The 14,157-nt window shown below is 35.0% G+C and overlaps 1 protein-coding gene and 1 pseudogene across 1 annotated transcript; both read right to left on the bottom strand.

The window, feature by feature from the left end:
* Positions 1–36: 36 nt before the first annotated feature.
* On the bottom strand, positions 37–7,087 carry LOC120172794 (probable sulfate transporter 4.2). The gene is made up of 17 exons (XM_039180167.1): positions 6,628–7,087; positions 5,448–5,496; positions 4,849–5,050; positions 4,218–4,386; positions 3,638–3,703; positions 3,375–3,482; positions 3,094–3,201; positions 2,921–2,986; positions 2,600–2,660; positions 2,238–2,365; positions 1,979–2,020; positions 1,657–1,773; positions 1,439–1,490; positions 1,156–1,294; positions 917–1,005; positions 683–759; positions 37–594 (listed from the first exon to the last, which is right to left on the bottom strand). Exons 1-17 carry the CDS (start codon positions 6,976–6,978, stop codon positions 271–273), a joined length of 2,148 nt encoding a protein of 715 aa, XP_039036098.1. The 5' UTR covers positions 6,979–7,087; the 3' UTR covers positions 37–270.
* Positions 7,088–8,999: 1,912 nt separating this feature from the next.
* On the bottom strand, positions 9,000–12,920 carry LOC120172662 (annotated as a pseudogene).
* Between the last annotated feature and the right edge of the window lie 1,237 nt (positions 12,921–14,157).

Below are 14,157 nucleotides of genomic sequence, written 5' to 3'. Positions count from 1 at the left end.
AAGAAAAGATTAATGCATTGCTAGGATTTAAAACCAGATTTAAATCATAGTCATTTGATTGAATCAAGTTTGCATAGAAGTTTGCTTTACAGAGCTGATAAACAATAAGTTACAAACCCAAATACAATCATGTTACAAAGCAATAACAATACAACAGCGGAAGTTCTAGGTACTAAAACTACATTGTGAAGAATTGAACAATAATCGGTATCGGAAATGTCTTGTTAAAAGAATGGCATTATTGGGACTTTGCTTCAGATGAAGCAAGTTTCAAGACCTTCGGCTCAACAAGGGCTCCAATTGAGGGTCTATGTGCGTTGAATCCGAAGGCTCGCTAGTCTTATTACCAGATTCTAGCTCGGAAACTGATAAATCTTCCACTCTCTGTTTCAGCAATCTCTGGAAGAAACTCGGTTTTCCATCATGTGATGTATCTGATGCTTTTGGAGATTCTGTTATGCTCTGAACACGCTGGAGGCAAACTTGGACTGCATCATGCACTCTCACGAAGTACCATTCCTTACCAATCAACTCTACGACACCGGATTTTGATAAGGTCAAAAGGACCTCCCGGTTCGGGTTGGATATGGCTATCTGCAAGAGGTTCGAATCTTGAAACATTGACTTAAGGATCATGATCTGTTAAAATATGTACGGGGTTTAATCGATAAAAGTACTCAACCTGGATTTCCCGTGATTTGTATTCTTGGTGCAAGTCTTTCAGAGCTTGGACAGCACTCGAGTCTATGTATGTAACAGCTGCAGTCAAATCAAAGGAACATCTGAATCATTATAATAAACTGAACTACCACCAAAATCATTGGACACTCGAATAACCCCGGTATAGCTAGTTGTTCTGATATTTGTCAATGCAATCATCTTATGATGAGTATTTTTCATGGTATGAAGAACTTACGTGCCATCTCCAAAATCACATAATAAATTCTTTCAACTTCTGGTCCACGTCTCGCTGATTTATCAATCACAACTTCGTATTCTCGTAATCTGGAAGGGGGGTCAACATTTTTTGAATTTACATTCTCAAATTCAGAAATTAGAAGTATATTCCAGTAAGAAATATGGAAAAGGAAATTCATTGATGCAAGGTACCAAAGGCAGCCAGTTTTATGTGATGAGGAATGCGTGAATCTTCACCTGTCTTTGATATAACTTATGTTCGCAAAATATATGGGGGCGTCGATACGAACGATCACGATTCCATTGTAAGTGTATGCTTCCGGATACTGTTCAATGTTCCTATAAACAGTGGTGCCAGGAAGACGCCCCAAGACAGCTGCAACGCCAGTAGACAAGTGGCGAAAAGCGATGAAGAATTAGAATTTTACAACCGATTATATGATATATATGGTCCTGACAGATAATGTTAAGGCAACACATGATTTATTATAGGCATGGTGAAGGAGACATATCCACTCACCGATATGAGGATTTGCTGATTCGTGAATGACGAAGGCAAGTGAAACACCTACCTGAAATGCAGAAATACAATTAACATTATCTCTGATATGGGACTAAGATAGGGAAAAAGAGGACAATAGCATCTTAGAATGAAAATGTAAAATACTGAAAAAAGTAATGTTGACTGGCATAAAGAAAATCAACATATGTAATGCACAGATAGTTTAAAGTACTTACCCCAACAAGGACACCTATCTCAATTCCCAGAAACAATGTTGTAGCAGCTGTAATGGTCCAAAGAAGAAAATCTTTCTTATCTACGCGCCATAAGAAAATTGCCTCTTCATAATCCACCTAAAGTTATTAACATGCAAAAACGAATTTCCAAAGATACGATTAAGTGATCAATAACTTTACAGGATACCAATTACTCTTTCCTCTGGTTGATTTAATACATGTTGCAAATAGAATATTGTACGGTCCAAAATTCGTTAAAGCATAACATGCGGCATAAACTAGTTTGGAAAATGTTCCAACACAGGCTTGTGTCTGTACTTACCAGGCTTATAACAGCAGAGATTACTATAGCAGCCAGAACACACTGCAAAGACGATTAAGTGCACATACCCATAGTTAGAATTCATAATAAGTCTCTCCAGATACTGAAATGAAACAGAATGTACAAAAAACATTTGAGTCCATGGACCCCACGTCATAAACTACCGAATTCATGAGGTGAGGAAAAAAAGGCATAATGGCAGATGCAAGCATAAATGGTAACAATTCCAATAAATAAATCAAACAACTTTTGAACTTGCCTGTGGTATGTACTCAAATAATGGAGTCAAGAACATCAGAGCACAACACATTATGATTCCTGCTATAATTCCGGATAAGCCGGTTTTTGCCCCACTCTCATGATTCACTGCTGACCGGGAGAAGGAACCTACATAATATGAGATCGATGAGGTCGGTATTCAAATATTTCTTCTTAGGACATATTGATTTGACCTCATAAGCGAGGCGTGTACAACAAAAATATCAATTAACTTGAGTTTGCAACAATAGTTTCAGAATTTTTTTTCTTCTTCAGAATAGAATAAAGTAGTAGCATCAGAAGCAGTTAAACACTTAATCAATACTTAATATGTTGGTACATAGGGACAGGAAGAACTCTCACCTGTTGTGGGGTATGCTGAAAAGAATGACCCAAAGATATTGGCAACACCTAGACCAAACAACTGTTGACAGAGAAGAATGACTTTATTACAGCCTTTGAAGAAAATTTGGCAAACACGCGACTTTACTACTAGCTTCCCATGTATAAACAATACTAAAACTATGCTATGCAGTTGAGACATCATATCCCTTTTGGGGAAACCCATTGAACTTACAGTCCTCACAAACATTAAAATAAGCAGTATATCATTCATCATATACACCGACAATAATACATCCATCAAGTATAGAGGGAGTAGTGCTACATTTTCTGAATATATACCTCTTGATTTGAATCCAGCTCATACCCATTTTTGGCTGCTAATGCTTTGGCAATCCCAACAGATTCCTAAAACTCGAAAATGACATATTACCATTAGCAGTCACAAACTCACAAGACTACTCTAGCTGAAGGCTTGCATTCTTATTAGCAGAATGATTCATATAATTCCTTACCAAGATGGCTACACCAGTAATGAGAAGTGCAGTTGGAATTAAAGACTTCGCATATTGAAAACTTTTAGGAATGGAAAAGCCGGGAATGCCCTGAGGTATATCTCCTACCTAAATCAACATCACAGCATTCTTGATCAGCTTTGCTATGAGAATGCCTTTTCATATAAACATAAGCACCAATTATCATTTGTCTAAACTAATTAAGCTAAGATATACTACTCTTGTGATTATGTTGCCTAATTTAATACCCAATAATATAATTTACTTTACATCATTCTCACCAAAGTAATCGATGGTGGATGGTATATCTTCACAAAAGTTGTGCCAAGAACAACTGCTGTAAGGGGACCCATTGCTTTCAAGAAATTCAGGTGCTTCCTTGATTTTCCCTACAAATGACATCAAATTTATAATGAAAAGAGAACACATTTTTAAGAGAGAGATGGAAGATTTCCTTCCAAAAAAAAAAAGAGAAAGATAGAAGGGAATATTGGGTTGGGTGTGGGAAAGGAGATAGAAAGAGAGAAGCAAAGAGCTCTGGTACCAGAAACTTCATGGTCTGAATTATAGCGAGAATCACAGATCCCATTACAAAAGGAGGCCATGAGAACTACAAAATGAAAACATCACCTGAGGTTAAACAAAGCAATGAATGAGTTGTAGCAGAATTCACAACACACTAACCAAAGTTTAAGGAAAATATGTGGTTGTCTCCCCAATTACAATTTTCAATGAACAATGTGACCAAATAAAAAGAGCAGAGCGCAATTAACAGAAAATTCACCAAAAAAGCAAGGCCAAATCCAAAACCCTTTGCAATTAAATTCATTGCTATAGTTAGTGAACTATCAAAGAAAAAGGTTTTATGATAATGTCATGCATGGTTGGACAAAATGGTGAAAAGAGTTCAATACTCTTTCCGTTGCAAGATGTAGGCAAAATTTTATTAAATGGTGAGAATGTGTGGCAACTATTGATGTTTAGAATGAATTTTTCAATAATGTATTTAAGAAGTGTAGATGACCGTATATGTCAGTGATGAGTATAATGCCTTCTTTAATCAATGCATCAATGTAAACATATGGTACTGTAAATTAAATACCACTTGGGAATGTAAAGAATACCTGATCAGCTCCAGCTATTATGCTCTTGATTATTGGCACAATCTCGCTGCTTCGATCAATTTCATACCCCAAAAAGTATTTTGCTTGTGATAAAGCAATTACAATGGCTGAAACCGTAGTGAAACCAGAAATCACAGAATGACTAATGAAACGAATGAGCCATCCAAGCCTGGAAAAGTGGGGAACAGTAGATGAAAACTTTTCAGTTTATAGGCATGGGGAATGGAAGAGAGATGAATTGTAACATAATGCTGAAAGATGTTCTAGATTATAGTTCTCCATTTCTCCTTTTCTAATGCAGAATAACCATACTGAAGTCACAGGAAAAATGTATGATTGTCACAAAATGTGAAAGCCCACTTCCCTAGTTGCCACCTTATTAGAAAAAAGGGTAAACTCAAAGTGAAATACTTCACTAAAACATGGTAATTCATCTTAATCATGTCCATATAAGAACAAACTTAATACCCACTTCACTTGATTTGCTTATGAATCTAATTTGGAGATAGTTTTTTGAAAAATTATCTAAGATAGCTGGAAAGAACGCGAGTAATTGCATGATACACAAATAACTTATTGGCACAAGTTAAAGCAAAAGCAAAATTTGGATAACAGAAGAGATGAGCTCTACCTCAATAGCCCCATTATGCATTCCAGGATACCAACCATCAGTGCTAACAATATAGCAAGTTCTGTGTATAATGCATCTGATGAATCAGTAATTTTACTTAACACGTTGGAGACCAGAAGGGAGACCAATGCAACTGGACCAATTGCCAGCTGCCGAGATGATCCAAATATGGCATAGATAAATATTGGCACAAAGCCAGAGTCTGCATCACAAAAACCACATAGTCAAAGTGAGCAAGATTGAAAATAAATGGATTGTGTTCTACGTGGCAATGTTTAAGAAGACAATAGTCTGTCATAAAACAGAAATACTTCCCAAACAAAGGTATATTCTCAACAACAGCAACAATGAAGTTTCCAATATCATAATATATTGAGAATGCATCTCTTTGTTTGAATACCATGTGTTTTTGACATGATATCATATAAAAAAAATGAGTGAGGTCAAGTGCTGAATTCTTAGTCCACATTTTGTGCCCTTTTACCAACAAATATACGCAACAATGTGTGAATTTGAGTTGTAAAACCATTCCATTATTTCATGACAAACTTCTTGTGCATAAACAGTATACAGAATAATTTGATTTGGTAGAAACTTACAGAGGCCATATATTGGGTCAAGCCCAGCTAATTTTGCATATGACATAGCCTGTTGAAAAAATCAATAGACTATCAAAAACCCCATGTCATAATCCATATACCACTTGATAATCTTCACATATAGTAGAATATATGAGTCCAGGAATTCATAAAGAGGAGTTAAAAAAAAGGCCATCTTTTGTTCCACAAAAGAAGGTATCATGTCAATTCCAGGCACTAACCAAAAGAAAGAGAACAGACAAATCCACCTATAGCGGAATCTGATCCTTTTGCTTTGGCTACTTTGGTAATTTAAAGAAAAAACCAAAACAGTGACTGAAGTAAACTTATTTCTACTTTACACTGTCATGTAATCTGGCAATAACATCGAATTCAAACTTATTTATATATCAAATTATATCCAATGAACCAATCAGCAACATAAAATCTGTGACGGTAAATATCTCCAAAGAGCCAATCAGTTTATTGAACCAATCAGAAACTGGAAATGTGTGATGTGCTCTTGTTTAACGATGGGATCAAATCTAAGAACCATATGCGATTGAGATAAGCATAGTTGAAATAAAATTTTACGCAATTATAAACGGAGAAAAAGTTATTTCTGTGGCCTAAAATGACGGAAACCGAACGGCAAACTCAAACCTGAAAGCTATGTTTGGATGCCAAGAAAATAAGGGAAAACAAAAGATCAAATAAAATAGAACTCCACAAAGAATTAAAGATCGCTCAAGCGCCGTTTAATTGAATTTAATTACGAAAAGCCTAACGCTTCTCTGTAATTTTTTTGAAGAAAACTATCCAAATTCAATATATATACAATATTACATAGAATTAATACTTATTTTCTCAGCAAACAAGCAGAATTTAAACCTCCGTTTAGCTTCAAATAATACTAAAAATAATTATGATAATAACAACGATGGGGGTAATGTAAGGTTTTGCTTCCCCCCAATAAAATCAAAGTTCGTTAACCGGAAAAAAAATCAAAAGAGAAGTTCGTTATAGTTGGCTACGTTGACAGAAGCGGAAAAAAAGCACGCTATATTAAAGGCGAAAATTCCGTTTTTCTTGTTTTTCCTGCATTTTCCATTTCATTTTCGCAGTAACCAAACAAATAAAAAAATTAAAACGTTGTTTAATCCGTCCTTTTTTTTCAATTTCGCGAGAGAGAAGGAATCACCTGCGGAACAAGCATGATACCAACGGTGGTACCGGCCATGAGATCAACCTGGAAATACTCCCGCCATCTGTACGTCCGAATCCAACGGCAACAAGGAAGGAACATCTCGATCCAATCGATAAGCGTCATCCGTTTGATCTTCCCCCGGACTCCAGAAAACAGGGAGTCAGACCAAAACGAAGACGAATAAGAAGAAGAATTGCCGAATCCACCTGGGCTGCCGTACGACGTCGTGTCGGGGTGCTGGAGAGGGATGATTTTAACAGGCCGAGGTGGCATGGTGGATCCGGAAGCGGTGGTGGTGGGAGAGGGAAGCAAGTCGCGGGAACTGGGTATCTCCATGCGCACCATCGGAGGAGCGCAGAATTATAAGAGAGGGGGTGCGTTTTGGTGGAGCATGTTAAGAAGAAAACACGTGGTGCGGGCCAGCTCGGTGGATTTTGTGAGGTGAAAATTGAAAGGCTGCCGGGGCCCGGCACTGCCGTTGCTGAAAAACAAAATAAAATAAAATGTTGAAAAAAAATAATGAGAGATACGTAAACGTTTGAAATGGTGGGCGTTTACCGTTTCTACATAAGGTTTTTTCGTGGGGGACAGAGTAAGAAATGTTGAAATTGATAATTTGGGCTAATTTGATGAAAAGTCCTCAAATCATGATTTTAATTTCAATTTGGTCCTTAAAGTTTGAAATATTCTGATTGTATTCTCAAAGGATTAGTATAACTTGGACATTGAATGCCAAATTAAATCTGGTGTGTAGTATATTTGAATACATGGATCAAATTATAAATCTATGCTTATTATATGAATATCTCAAATATAACATGTTTAATATGATAATATCTTTTCACTGAAGATCATATATCTGATGTTGATAAACGTGACTAATATTGTCATGAATGTTCTCATAAATAGATAAACAATTGATCATAAAATATATTTTATTCTCATAGGTGGGGATTAAATCTTCGATCTCGTGATTAAGTGATGAGATAAACAACTACCGCATCACATCTCATAGTTAATATGATACTAAAATATTTCATTATCATTATCACATCACATCTCATGGATAGTTATATTTCATTATCATTTTAGTACTCGAAGATTTTTTTTCAATTTGACCCCTGAATTATTTAACTACAACGCATGTTAGTCCAATTCGTTTTCGTTACAAAATATCATTGTGGAACTCTAAGAATGTACCACGTGACATATAATGTAGGTCACATATTAAAATCTTCAAAAATATGAAAATATGATATATATATTCAAAATATCCTTTGGATTTTAAAAGATTTTTACTATAATATTTTTAGATTTAACTTGCACCATGTTACGTGAGCCATCACATATTTTTATAGTGATACACAAATTCTTTTGTAATATATAAAGAGGTCGAGATAACATGTTATCAGAGTTAAAAAGTTTGAGAGCCAAATTGAATAAAAAAATTAAGATATCAAAGTATAATTTCAAAGACCAAAGTATCATTTAACACTAACAAGATTGATATTTCAACCATTAAGAACGTGTCATAAAAGACGTTATTTTTCATGTCACACTTTTATTTGCTGAAATGATCATACGTTCCTTTTGTTTAAAACGAAATTATTTTTTGAGTAAATAGATAAAATGATGGTTAACATATCATTTCTTATATAAAAAAAACTTAGGGTCCAATCTGAAAATCATATGTAATATAAAGGACATTTTATTAATAAAGCCAATAAAAATGAAAGAATCTTACATCAAAACTGGGAATTCAAAGCTGACATCAAACAATAATATAGGCAACAAGAAACTTCAAATGGGTCATTATTGTCCATAAATTAGTCTATTTTTTGGATACGAACTTAACCTAAGATCAGAGGACTATACAAGGAAATGAACATGGACATGAATGCAGGCAAGATTCAAAGCAAAAACAATAATAACAACAATAAATCATATGGCCCCCCAAAATTCAAAGATTTCTTAGGTCTTTCCTTGTTTGGAATTCGAGAAAAAGAAAATTCCAAATTCGATTCTGTAATAATTTTATACGAAGACGAGGCGATTTATTTATGAAATACTTATTATATATTTTAATATTTGAGATCATATTGTTTTCCAAAATAATATATTTTAATATATTATAATTATCGTTTATATATTTAAAAATAATTCAATAATACTTCTTTTTGTTTTACTTTTTATTGTTTTTTCTTTAATTTAATAAAAATAAATTTTATATATATTTAGATCAGATTAAAATCGAATGCATATTTTAATTTAAAATATTAAATTAAGTATATACTCTTTTAAATCCAAATCAAAGCAGATAGAGAATTTTAATTTTCAGATCGAATTCAAATACCCAAAAATTCAACTGACTCGAACCATTGTCATGACCTACTAATAGTAAACATTCTACATTTGCTAAGATTTACCATAGAGTTAAAAGTTTTATGGCTCAATTCTCCAAGCATACACAACTTATATTATTTGTTGGTAGGGGAAAGAAAAAGAAGAGACACGACATCAGGACATCCTCCTAGGTTGTGTGTGTCTACAAAGTATGTGCCTGTGCATGTTCAGGTTTGTGACTGAATTCATAATCCAGGTGAACAACGGCTCTCTCAATCTCAAGCAGCAACTCCAGTTTCTCCTGCAGCGACTCTCCGATGTCATGAGCTTCTTGCAATTCCATGTTTGCCAGCAGAACAATGTCGACCTCCACAAAGTAGTGAGATCCGAACGTGTAGGCTCGGACGGTATCGATATGTCTTATGGCCTTGTGGTGGTTCCAACATAGATAAGTTAGTTTCTGAAGATATTCCGGAGCTGCTGATCTTCCAACGAATGAGTTCACGTTCTCTAACACCGTCATCGACCATGTTCGGATAGTGTACAGAGCCAGCTGCATCGATTCAAGTTTGTCTCAACGAGTCACAGATACACGGTAACGTTTATAAAAACAGAGGCACTAGATCGGAGAGAAGATTTTACTTACGATGATAGCTCCGACGGGGTCCATCCAATCATCGATGTAATTAGCAAGTAGCACGGCAACGAGGCCAATGATGTTCGTGATAACATCAAAGAAATGATCCTGGGCATAAGCTTTGACGATTTCGTTGTTAAAGGTGCGGCAATAAAACGAGGATAAGCTTTACCAGGGTCACTCCAAGCATAATCCCAACAACCCACCTCTCTTGTTCATTTGTCAGGTTGAATTCATCTTCCTGGGCGAAACAAAGAACGCCGACATTGTCATTCAAACGACAAAGCGGCCATCCTCAAAATAGTAAAAGATCTACGAACGGAGAAGGGAACTTTAATGCAAAATCAAAGTCGACTCACAGTTGAAACCATGGTTCGTATGGACTCCAAGAAAACCTGCAGTCCTAGAGTTGCCATGACAGAAGCAAAAACAAGGATACCCTGCAGAAAATTCACCAGTTTCGTGTGTTATCGGATTTCAACAGTTCATAACAGCAACTCATCTTTATAAAACTTTGAAAAATTATTTCATCAAATAGAGAAAACCAATACTAGTATACTTCCATGGCTACGCACACCCAGAAGACGCATAAATATTTTCACTTTCTCATCTAACATGAACCTTTTCGTTTATGCCACCCTAGCAACATGTTTTATCGTTTATAAAAGAGGTAACATGAACAACTAAGATCTATAAATGATTCGAATATGATATCCTTGGACGCCTTCAAAAAATAATCTGCATCCTAAGCCTAACGTACAAAACCTGCTTGAAATATGTTACAAATCAGCCACTATGGTCATACTATGACCTCTAAAGTTCCAACTTCCCAACTCGTGTTTCGGCCTTAATTATTTTTATTCACTTTTGTTTTACCCCTAAACACCATTTCGGTTCTATATTTACCAAACATTTGTTCGTAAGCACATTGTATACATGGTGATGTAAGATAGGTAATCAAATGGATACATATCATATGTTAGACTGTTATTAATAGAACAAAGAACTCAAAAGATTTAAAGCTATCCTTGGGACATTCCGTTTGATAATTTGTCCGACAATGTTTGCGAATTTCGTGGAGCGCATTCCTTATTAATGAAAAAATCAGTTAGCAAAATGATAAGAATGACCAATGAAAATACAGAAATCAGATACACTTAGCTAGGAAGTGCCTATGTTACTCGGACTCGAGTGTGAGTGTCTTGCACGAGTACGTGTTCTCATCAGGCTGTCCAAAATTTTTCAAGGTTTCAATATATGTACTGTTCTTTTCTCCCTAAACCACACCACTTGGAGGGTCATATCCGCATACGTTCGGATATGCATCGGGGATAATTGTTGGACATGCGTACTAAAAGAAAACGAAGAGTTGTCATTGATCATGCCGTAACACCAATCAAGGAATTTGTTTACAATAAAAAGGTATAGCGAGAATACTGACCAGTGGCTGCATTCGTTTCTTTCCAATAGGATACTGATACGGGTTTGGCGTCGACATGGAGAACTCCGTAAACCAGAGGATAAATCCAGACAGAAGATCGAGAAGAGAGTCCAATGTGGATGCAATTATAGCCAATGATCCACTTCTCACAGAAGCATAAACTTTAGCAGCAAAAAGAACCATGTTTGCAATATTGGAAATTCTAATGGCCAGTGTCTCACTTCTAGCCAAATCTTCCCTCTCTTCCTGCCAATCACAGCAAGAATGTTCAGTCAAATACTTCTTTAGAAACAATACTCTCTTCGTCTATCGAGAACGACTCGAACCTCGGTCATTCCAGGAATAAAACCACGCTCCGTTAAGGCATCCATTTCATTGAAACCCTCGAGCATTTCTACCTGCTGCTGATAGTATTCAGCCACGTTGTCTTCGGGACCTGAAACCATCAAATGAGAACCATTTAGATGCATTCTTACAAATCCATTTTGTTCATTTGCAAGTGGTAAGTCAATTGAAGAATAAATCAGCATCTTTTGCACGTTCACCAAAGAGCATGGTTTAATAGGTGCTCAGACTACAAACGAAGCTATGCATAAAAGCTTCGATCTGTCCACTCGGTTTTCACTCACAGCAAAACTATTATTTACAAAACGGTAAAGAACATGTTAGCTCAACGAAACATACGCATAGTATACGAAAAAACAAAAATGATCAAAGAACAAGAAACATGAGATAAACCCCATATACATGTTCAATTCAAAAGAGATAAAATCTCTTATTCTTTCCAAAGTAGAGCTTAAAGAAAACAAAGTCCTACACATTTCATAACCTCAATCGACAAGTGATTCATTCGTAAGTACATGGACGCGGATTCACCTTTTTCGGAACTCAACTAACAAACTTCACTTTCACTTCATCAAGGAAACCACCAACCTTTTACCCTTGCAAAACTTCAAACTCAAGCTCTCAACAAGAGAAAAACAACAATTAAAATAACATCAACCTCGAAACAGTGCAAACCGATTTGTCGATTTTCATTTCATCAAGCAAACAAGAAACATATTCACCATAATTTGCTTGCGAAAACAACATCAAAAATCAACAATTCACATACCTCCTTGAACCGAGAAAACCAGGAACGGAGGCAAGATATTATGCCAGTGGTATGAACTTTTAAAAAGTTATAAAATTTCAAGGTACAAAATTTTGAGGGGTACAACCGCCCCTTTAGAACCCCTTGGAGAAAACCACCGAGTAAGGTTTAGTAACTCTTTTGATTCATACAAACCCATGTTAGAGCTCACATTTAAAGACCAAAAAGCAACAATCCTTTCCCTTAAAATAACTCATTCCCATCTTGAATTATTAGACATTTTGATGTTCAAGAACACTGAAGAATAACTTAAAACAAATAATAGCCATTCACAAGGAATATATGAATAGGGTAAATTCATAACAAAGCCAGACAAAGAATCGAATATTGCTAGTTATACGTAAATAAATACAAACCTAGATACCTGAACATAAAAGGAAATAAATTAAAACTATTTTTGTTAACTATAATAAGGGGCCGAAAGGGTTGAAAATTACCTTAAGACCCCAAGGCAATCATGGAGGCTACGAGGAGGCTTTTTGTCTCTGTGTTCAGGAGATAACTGGAAACCATCGAAGTTCAACCGCCATGACCGGTCACCATTGCTCTGATGTGGCAAGTGGAAACAGTGCGTGTTCTTCATCGGTTTCACGCGCCACCGTCTCTACCATTGTCCCGTTTCACCGCTCCAAAGCTAAAACAAGGCCCAGAGATAGCTCGAGATTTTTTTATTTTTATTTTTTTTATTTCAGTTTAAAGAGGGGCATGATTCGGAAATTAGACGAAACGATGAGGGTATTTTGGGAATGTTGAAATATTCCGGCGGCCAGCGCTTGCTGACTTACTGCCGGGAAAGTTGGGTGGGTAGGTTAAAGGGATAGTTTTATAAAGAGGTCGAGTTTACGTGTAGGAATTCGGTGACACGTGGACGGTTGTGATGATGTTGAAATGTATCAATCGTACGGTACTATCTGCCAAGTGGAATATAATGAGCGAAAACGATCTGAGCCATGTGATTCTTTTGGCATCTTTTGATGAAATTCGTCGGTGGGCCCAGGGGATTTTAGCCACAGAAATGCTTTTTAATAAAATAATAGAGATAAGTGAATATATTTTTCTTAAGGAAAATTGTACGCAGTTACTAATAATGTCATTAATTTAATTTATAGAATATCATTAATTTAATTTATAAAAATTTAATATTTTAAATGGTTCAATATATCATTATAAATTAGTTAAATTTTTAAAAGTAAATTATTTAAAATAAAAGGTAAATTATATCAATGATTATCTAATCATTGTCTCTTTTTATTTTGATTACTATTTTTAAAATTTTATCAATCATGTCACTCAACTATTTAAAAACATTCAATTAAGCCATTTGTCGTTAATATTTGACGGAGAAACTGATGCGACAGTTAAAATATTTGATATAATTACATATTTGATCACTATTACTTATATATTCTATCAATTTGATCATAATTTTAATAAATTAAAATAAATTTAACCCTCAAATCAAATAGTGTCAAGACTCACTGAAACTTACCATCAACATGTAAACTTCTTTAATTCCATTTGTGTGCCTAATTAAATTACCTAACTTATATTAATTTTAGAATCTAAAATTATTTCAATAAATTTAGTCAAAATATTATAAAACAAATAATAAGAATTATAACTTGATTTTTTTATCAAAGAAGCCGAGAAAACTTGGGTTTGGGAGCTCGTAAAAGTCATGAAGGAGACGAAAGACCCTTTCTTAAATGCTATATATGATTGTGATCCTCTAAGGCAAATTTATTGGGACAATGTAGTGTTGATTGGAGATGCTGCTCACCCAACAGTCTTTGTGGTCTAAGAAGCAACTTTGATTAGAATAATTCTTAAATTATCAATTATATATCGATTCTCAAATTATAACTTTTATTTTAAAATAATCTTTAAATTTTAAAATGTTTTATATAAATCCTCAAAATATTAATATTATTTTATTTTATTCACTAATTA

Source organism: Hibiscus syriacus, unplaced genomic scaffold (assembly GCF_006381635.1).
Source record: "Hibiscus syriacus cultivar Baekdansim isolate YM2019G1 unplaced genomic scaffold, ASM638163v2 tig00111877_pilon, whole genome shotgun sequence".
NCBI classification, from domain to species: domain Eukaryota; kingdom Viridiplantae; phylum Streptophyta; class Magnoliopsida; order Malvales; family Malvaceae; genus Hibiscus; species Hibiscus syriacus.
The sequence above is the reverse complement of the archived record's forward strand: the minus strand, read 5'-3'. Positions and strand labels throughout refer to the sequence as shown.